Source organism: Parasteatoda tepidariorum, chromosome 4 (genome assembly GCF_982258835.1).
Source record: "Parasteatoda tepidariorum strain Cologne lab strain chromosome 4, Ptep-v5.0, whole genome shotgun sequence".
Classification (NCBI taxonomy): domain Eukaryota; kingdom Metazoa; phylum Arthropoda; class Arachnida; order Araneae; family Theridiidae; genus Parasteatoda; species Parasteatoda tepidariorum.
The window spans coordinates 98,542,017-98,551,089 of NC_141758.1; the positions used below are offsets into that span (position 1 = coordinate 98,542,017).

At 30.1% G+C, this 9,073-nt stretch overlaps 1 protein-coding gene across 1 annotated transcript in view; it reads left to right on the forward strand.

Annotated features, from left to right (window-relative positions):
• LOC107455322 (endoplasmic reticulum-Golgi intermediate compartment protein 3) overlaps window positions 1-6,130 on the forward strand; it is a 33,919-nt gene extending 27,789 nt beyond the window's left edge. Inside the window, exons 11-13 of the mRNA XM_043052901.3 lie at window positions 184-320; window positions 2,495-2,550; window positions 5,755-6,130. Of these exons, the coding sequence (XP_042908835.1) occupies window positions 184-320; window positions 2,495-2,550; window positions 5,755-5,831 (270 nt within the window). The 3' untranslated portion in view covers window positions 5,832-6,130. The remainder of the gene's footprint in view (window positions 1-183; window positions 321-2,494; window positions 2,551-5,754) is intronic.
• The last annotated feature ends 2,943 nt before the right edge of the window (window positions 6,131-9,073 follow it).

Sequence of the window (9,073 nt, forward strand, 5' to 3'; positions counted from 1 at the left end):
AAATTAGAACTTAAATTATTTAGTGGGATAAAGAATGTGTTTTAATTACTCATAACTCGGTAGTTTAGTGATAATAAGTGAATTCAATGTTATCTAAAAACTATTCTGTGTCTTTTCCCGTGACTAAAATTTTAGTGAAATTGCATCTTATATTCTTTTAAGAAAAATAGATATTTATTGCAGACGTATCACACTAATCAGTTTGCTGTAACAAGACATCAGAAGCAGGTATCGCCCATCTTTGGAGAGCAGGGTCTTCCCGGAATGTTTGTCATTTATGAATTGGCTCCTCTAATGGTGAAATACGGTGAAAAACAAAAGTTAGTATATTCTTTTTCACTTCAAAAGTTAACTAAACTAAACTGGATGAATTCTTGATGCTGTATTGAAAATTCGGACTAAGTTTTATTTAAATCCACTTATGTCAGAATCTTCAATAGCTTTCTGTCAACAACATTAAGTGTTGCCTGATTGAAAGCTTCATTTGCTTCAAAAATAATAAAGAAATTTTATAAACATTTTTCCTTAAGAAATATAAAAAATAATTTCTAGAGTTTTCTCATGTTCATATAATTTAGTTCTGATTATTCATTTGCTTCTAAATGATGAATAAATTTTGTAAAACATTTTTCCTGAGTTATGAAAAATAATTTCTATTTCACTCAAATCTTTCTTATTTTAAGTTTTCAAAGACTTAGAATTTTAGAGTTTCCTCATATTTATATAATTTAGTTTTGGTGATAAACTTGTGTTCTTATTGTTGTACTATAAGCAAATTTCCATCAATATTTTCTTTTACTCTTGTCTGATTTTATATCTTAAACAAGAATATAATGATTGGTTTAATTTTTATCTGTTAGGTTATTAAATAAGATCGTTTTAAATTAGATATTGAATGTGCTTCAAATACAGTTTTCTTTTAGTCTTTCGTTTATTTCCTACTTTCAGGATTTATAGTTACTAATCCTTGCAGTTCCAAATTTTTTTATTTGTATCTGCATTTGATTTCAAAATTGATTCTTATTAACACTCCATCGGGCGCGTTGATCTGACAGATACAGACGTGTCAATATCTCTGCTTTTGTCCCCTGAAACATTTTCTTACGACCTTGACCTTATCAGTATCTGTCCATCTGGCCCCCTGCTACTTTGGAATGCAGTAGTGACCAGTTCGGTGTAGGAGTATTTCCTGTTTCCAAGCTTGTTTGGAATTTTGTATCTGTTAGATACACGCGCCTGATAACTTTTGTCTCGTGAAGCTACATGGAAGTATTGAGATTCCCTGAGCGTTTTTGATTTATCTTTTTCCTACGATGAGTGCTAAACGCTTTTTAGATTTGAAAAATCAGAAAGACCTAGAGCTAGTTCATAGTATTCTATTTAGTGATGGAAATGAGGAATTCAATGCTGAAGAATTTGATGAAAGTGATGCTGACGAAGAAGATATTTTAGAAACACGTGAAGCTGATTGTCATGGCAGTGAAAGTGTTTATAATGACTCAGAACTCGATGATGATGTTAATAATGATTATTTTTATGTAGGAAAGGACAATAATACTTAAATGGGCAAAACAGATCGGAAGAAAAAATTTGACTTAAATTTAGAATCGGATTCAATTATAATAATTGATTTGTCACTTTTATATTATGTATTATTTGTGCATAACTGTCCTTTTTATACTTTTTCAACAGTTTAACATGTTTAATTAAATGTTTTTTACAGCATTTAACTTTTGTAATAGCGTTTGTGATTAATAAATAAAAATTATTATTGAAAATATTAAAAAATATGTAAAAATTAAATAAAAATTAAAAATATACATAAAAAACTAATAAAAGGTCCGGGTGTAAAAGCCTGGACCTAAAAAGAGTAAAAATAGAAGATTTAAAGTAATACATATTAACAGAAAACACACAAAACAGAGATGTATCTGACAGATACATCGCGCCCGATGCCGTAAGTTTCGAGACGCGCCCGACGGAGTGTTAATTCATATTATTAAGAATTATTAAAAATTCAATGATCACAGAATTTTTTAATGTTAAGCTGATGGACCATCCACAAAATTACTTTTCACAAAGATGTCTCAGTACATACTCATTGTGTTTTTTCTATGGAAATAATTAAAACTCTAAATATTTTTCTAAAAAAAATAATTGAGCTTAATTACAAATATTAACAAAGTTAAGTGCTTATTAACAAATCTATGATTTTCTGTTAAATATTCATGTTTCATTATTTTGTGACTTTTTAATTCTTAAGGGAAATAAAACAAATTAATGAAATTTCAAAACAACCAACTTTTATCTGAAATCAGTTTCTTTTCCTATTTTCCATTGTTCGCAGAGTTGAAAATCAATAATGGTAATCTCAAAAATGAGCCAGCTGTTCAACACCAATTTATAAAATAAAATTTTAAAAAAAAAAAAATTTCCCCTCTCTTTCTATTGTTAATATTTATGAATGCTAACATTAAAATGTCTCCTTTTTTAGGTCATTTTTTCATTTCCTTACGAGTGTATGTGCGATTGTAGGAGGTGTATTTACAGGTAAGACTTTTTTTCCTTTCATCTTATGCCTTTATTTTTATATTTACTTTTGTTTTATTGTATGTTTTTTTCTGATACTCTTTTAATTTTGCAATATTAGTTTCAACATTTTCTGAGCCAGACATCTCATAATCCTCTAAAAAAATCATGTGGTTATAAAAATAATGCTAAATCCCACTTTTTTTTTTTATTGCCAACGTATTTTTGTAACGTCCGAGCATCAAATTCTTCGAATATTTTTACCAAGATTATCCCTAGCAGAATAATTTGGGCTCTCATTGGACCAATATTCACAAATCTTGGCACAATAAGCTTTCAAATGGCCGATATAGGTCCCATACAAAATTGCCCGATTCACCCGATATTTTACTGCAACTTAACAACTGATATCGGACCTCTACAGAATTGTCAGATTCACCCGATGTTTTATAATCATTATTCAGCCAATATAAGTCTTATATAGGCCGATATTAACACTGCATAGGACCAATATTAAAAAATCTAGACATCCCAATATTGGTCCCTCGGAGCATGTTCATATAGGACTCGGACTTATAGCACTATAAGGCTTCAAATGGCCGATATGGGGTCCTTTGTAGAATTGCCCGATTCACCCAATATTTTACTGCCACTTAACAACCAATATCGGCCCTTTATAGAATTGTCAGATTCACCCGATATTTTATAATCATTATTCAGCCAATATAAGTTCTATATAGGCCGATATTAACACTTCATAAAACCAATATTAAAAAATCTAGACATCCCAATATCGGTCCCTCGGAGTATGCTCATATAGGACCATATTGAGACAATTTTGAGCCCAACTAGGGCCAAGGTATAATTGTTGCTAGGGGTATGAAGTATGGAAAAACGGTAAAAAGGCAAAGTGAACTTCAAATTCCTCGTTTGCTAGATAAAAATAAAATCTTTGGTTACTTAAAATTAATTTTATCCAGCTCTAATGAAATATATTTTGCTATGCATTTATGGCTGACCAAACAGAATAAGTGAATATTATTCAAAGGTTCTTGCAAAACGTTTTGTCTAGACTAAAGGATCCGGCGAAGTTTAACAAGGGCATTATTGATTATGGTTTTTGTTTATTTAACGAAATGCATTAATTCTTGCTGGTGTTACCATTTATTTGTTCGACCAACATTTTAAAAAAAAGTTGAGGTTTTTCTTGGTAAAATTTAAATTTAACTGTTAAATTAGTCTTCTGCTGTAAAAAGTCTTTGACTGACTAATTACAGCTCACCTTTTTCAAAAATTTTCAGCACAAGTACAGGATTGCTTAAACTTAGAGGTTGGGCTGCTCCGAAGAGCAGGGCACATCGACCAGAGGTCTATTGTACCCAAACCCTAAATCATGATTAGCATGAAAGCCCTATAGCTGAAATAAAATTCAGCAAGCACCTTACAGGAACATCCTGCAGTTCCCAGGTTTTAATGCAATGCTGCCCAAAAGGCTCAAATCTTTGAGCAGAATAGACCTCACAATCACAAGGTATATGTCGTGATGTCTCTTCTTCAAGACGACAACCTCGACAAAGAGAATTAGATTCAATTTCCATTATGTATAGGTGTCTCCTGAAGATGTCTCCAGTAAGAAGACCAATGATCTTCCTCAAACTGTTTCTATTAAGCTTTAAAAGCTCTCTTTGATGTACACCAGGACAGTCACAATTCAGCTCCTTAGCTTGACCGTCAGCGACGCGCCATTGCTCATGTGCAATTTTACCATAGAGCTTGAATATAGATGTCCTAAAAGACGTGGGAGAAATTCCCAATGCAGGTTCAGGGCCCCAGAAAATTGCACTAGAGCCAGCCCGTGGTACAGGGTCGCTACTTCACATTGAAAATCTGGAAAATATAGAGAATTAAAAAATCACCTAAAATAACATGGAAAATGCAGAGAATTTTGTGATTTTTTTTCTTAGTCTCTTAAACAATGGTGACCACTTAAAGCATACTCTATGGGATATTTAGGGATGATATTTCATCTATACTAAACTATTTCATTTACTATAGCATTATTTAAGTATGTTCAACTGTACGTTTTTTTAATTCCTACCATTAGTTCACACTCTCCCTATATGTTGTTCAAATTTTCAATCGTCAATAAAATACTTTTTATTCATAAACTCAAGTTCAAATACATTTTTTTGAACTTGTAGTGGATGATACTTGATGTTAATACAGTTTTTCAAATATTAATTCATTAATTAAATACGGATGAGCGAAAAACGAAATGGAATTTTCTGATTGGTTAAGCGTTAGTCGTTTTAAATTTTACTATTAGTGATTTAGTTTTTCACATATTTTAAAATAGCAGTGATAATTTCTAATCTATAGCCCTATTTGAACAAAAAAATAGTTTATTGTGAACATTTAGTTCCTACTATTAGTTCTCACTCTCCCTATATATATTTATATATCTTGTTCAAATTTTCAATCATTAATAAAATACTTTTCATTCAAGTTCAACAACATTTTTTTAAACTTGTAGTGGATTACGCTTGATGTTAATACAGTTTTTTCAAATATTAATGCATTAATTAATTTTATATAGATGAAAATTTTTTTTAATTATTTGTTGTTGTTGTTTCTAATGCTACAATGCCACACAAGCAAGCATGCTTGGTGAAATCGAGCAAATTTAAGGCAGAGTGTGCATTTCTTGTTCTTCAGTGGCGCCATCTATGGCCAAGAATTCGACTTCTGTCGCACCATACGTCTCACCCGTTTGTAGGGCGGACCCATCCATTCATTCATCCACAGAGTGTAATTTTGACCTGAATCAGAGAACGATCGATCTCCAATCCAGTACCCCCAGAGGTTTTAATTTTTTATGGGAACATGGAGTACTTTTGCGACTCGACAGATTTAACGTGCATCAGTCACTTTACTACACGGGGAGTATAGTTATTTAATAATGAGTAACTAAAATTAAAAATTTCTTTATTGACCTAAGTTGACATTGACTTTAAATTTTTGTTTTTATATTATTTGTTTTCCTCTAAGTTTTTCCAGCAATTTAAACTAATAAATATAGTTAACCCAATATCGCACAGTAATTGTTTTCTCTTAATATATTGTGTATAATATGTACAGGGAAAACATGGTGCAAAATGTAATTAGGATTTTATCTTTTTTAATTGTCTTTTGATGTGCAACAAATTTTTTTTTTTCAATTTTTAGTGGCTGGTATGATAGATTCAGCTGTTTACTATTCTTCCAAAGTCATACAAAAAATAGAGCTTGGTAAGATAAGCTGATGATGTATAATATTATAGATCTAATTTAGTTTCTCCTTCTGTGATCTTTTTTATTTTGATATTTTCTTCCAACTGAATGGATTGCAATGGATTGTGATTGCAAGTTATAATTTAACAAAAGATATCTTCCTAATGAAAATGCACAATTCCATGTTTGCATTTAAGAAAAAAACAAACTTGCCCTTGTATAAATAAACCCTTTTATAGATACATTTTGTTACTTATAGTGTGTTGTTAATAAACTTTTGTTGTTGTGGAAATTATAAATTATTTTTATTAAAAATATTTTTTTTTTCAAATTGGCATTTTGTGTCTTCCATTGTTTGTGAACAAAATTTAGTGAATTTATAATTTTGAGTGAATTAACACAAAACAATTATATTAAAACAATCAAACTCGACATTGTTCTGATAGTCTAACTGAAACTCTATAGTCTTAGATAATAACAAATTAAATATAGGCAACTTTTTTAAAACCTAAATTATAGAAAAAGTGATTTTAGGTAAACCTAAAAGTAAGGCATGAAGTTAAAATTGCTGAAAAAGAAATTTCAAAATGCCAATAAATTATTGGGAGAGAACTTCCCTACTGCGTTATCCTAAGTTTTCGACTCATAATTTGCTATCATTTTGATATTTTCTCCTCAGTATTTAAAATTTCCTGACTTACTCTAGGTTTGCCGCTTTTTCTATACTTAAAAGTTTCAATTACTTATGGAGATGGAAAACAAAATTTGCAATAAAAAGTTTCTCACATGGTATAGCATCCTCTTAACCTTCCTAAACAGGCAACACTTAACATTAACAATCGATATATTTCTTTTCCACTGATATATTTAGTTTTTTTTTTTTTTTTTTACAAAACAATTTTAATTGTGCAATCAATTAAAAAATTAACTCTTAACACTGAAGTTAGTAGAAAATCAAATCCGTTAATGTCAAACACAAAACTATTATTCTAGTCTAACAAAAAACTATTATTTGTGAAGCATCGAGTTGAGATACTAAATATTGAATACAGAACTAAAATTAAAATAACTTAATTAAGAAATTTAATTTTGATTAAAAATTAAGAAATATTAACTTTATGAATGATCTTTGAAGTTAACTTAGCATTAATTAACTTTTTTTTATAAATGTGTGTGTGTGGGTTGTAAGTTTCATCCTTCAGACATTTCAAATCTTAAGCCAAGGAAATCAAAGCAAAATAAAACAGAATTATTATGGCGGTGCAATTTTCTCAGGGCTAAAGAGAGAATAGAAGGGCTGGTTCACTCCCTTGAAGAAACGCTCGTCTCGCCAAACCTCCGATTTTCCCCTGTAACGTCACAGGGGTGCAAAGCTTGAACTTTTAATTCAAGAACAGAGCGTTTGGTCTAACTAGCTCTATTTAATATTGGAGCATTCCTTTTCCAATACATTCGTTATTTTCTATAATGATTTTCCTCGGTTTTTTGTAGTGATTTGCAAAAATTTTGATAGAAACACAGAAGGGAACAATATAATTTTCCACGCATTCCCTTAAGTAAATGAACAACTATTTAAAAAATGGCTTCAATGTTGCAAACTGAACAACTAAGTTAATATAAAATATACAGTAAGCATTTCTTGAATGAAGATATGAGAAATCGTTTGCTTGGATAGCCTGTTAAAATGATTTTAAAATCTACTGCAATACAGAGAATAAATTTTCCATTTTCTACTTTTCAAACAAGTTCTCTGCCAGAAAGATTGGATAAATGCAAAGTGTTGGTTCGTGCATTGGACAAATTAGAAATTCTAACCCAACAATATAAATACTAGGAATGAAAATTTTTTAAGTACAGCAAATTGTGATAAATGCTGCAAATTAGAAACAGAAGTTAAAGTACTGAAAGAAAGAAAGAGAATTGAAACTTTAGAAACGGATTTGAAAAATAAAAATAATGAAGAAATAAAGTTTAAAAAATATCAGTAAATATGATACAGTGGAACGCATCCAGAAAAAAAAATTATGAGAAAAGAAGAGAATTGTTTAAATTAGAGCAAGCTTAAATAATAAAAGCTTTAGTTAAAATTCTCCTAATTTCATAACTTATTTTTTAATATAGTTATTTCTAATTTTTTTTTTCAATTATAGTCTCTTAAATTTAAATATCTATAAACAATTGTAAAATTTCTAATATTATGAACGTAAATTATTTTGTTTCAGTAATTAGCGTTAAGGTTGTTGTTTCCTAATGATAAATAATAAACAAAATCCCATTAACAGTATACTTTGAAATCAGGATTCTAAATTTAACCAAACTTTACAAATTATTGTTATCAAACAATATGTAGCTTAAAAGTGTTGATGTATGCTTTAATTTTTTTTTAATAATAAAAGTTAAAATTGAAAATTTTAAAATAAAGTATTTATAGTGTCACTCACGATAACTAGTTAAATATTTGTATTAATTTAAAATGGTATTTTTTATTTAAATTATGTTCATGAAAATTTTTTTGAACGGGAATAATGTGTTGTTTGAAAGCTAATATCAAGAAAAAGTCTATTTTTAGAGAGAGAATGATGCATAGTTTTAATAATATCTTTGCTTGCGATCTCCGAGATCTGTGTGTGGCGTGACGTCATGAGGAGGGAAATCGTACCTTCAATTCTAAGAGAGGAATTAATGAACCAGCCTTTCTCCTTTCTTTAGCCCTTCTATTTTCTAGCCTGCATTTCATATCTCAGGGTTGCAGGAGCTGACAATCAGTTTTGTAGTGTCCTTTGCAGAAATGAGTAAATTCCATGCCTCGCCAGCTATACATGCAAGTCACCTACAGATAAAATCCTAAACTTGCTCAATCTGCGACATATCCGGAGAATAGGCAGGCCACAGAAGAAGCGAAACCTGGGGTGTATTGAAAAACATTTGTGTCGTCTTAGAAACATGTGCACAGGCATAATCCTGCTAAAATACAGTACCTGAAATTACATCGAAGAATGGGGAGGATCTATGGCTCCACAACTTGCACTAGAGACTAGACAAAATAACGAAGATTTTACTTGCGTCATTTTTTAGGCTTCGAGTAAAGTTTCGATACAGCATGCATTATCATATAAGTCAAAAAGAGAAATTCAAAATAATATAAGCACTTACGTTTAGTGATGAAAAAAATATGTATATAAATCCTTATCTAAAGATTTTTTAAATCAATATTTATAGTTTAACTATTTTATTTCATAAACGTTGTTGAACAGGCGACCCAATTTTGGGTTTA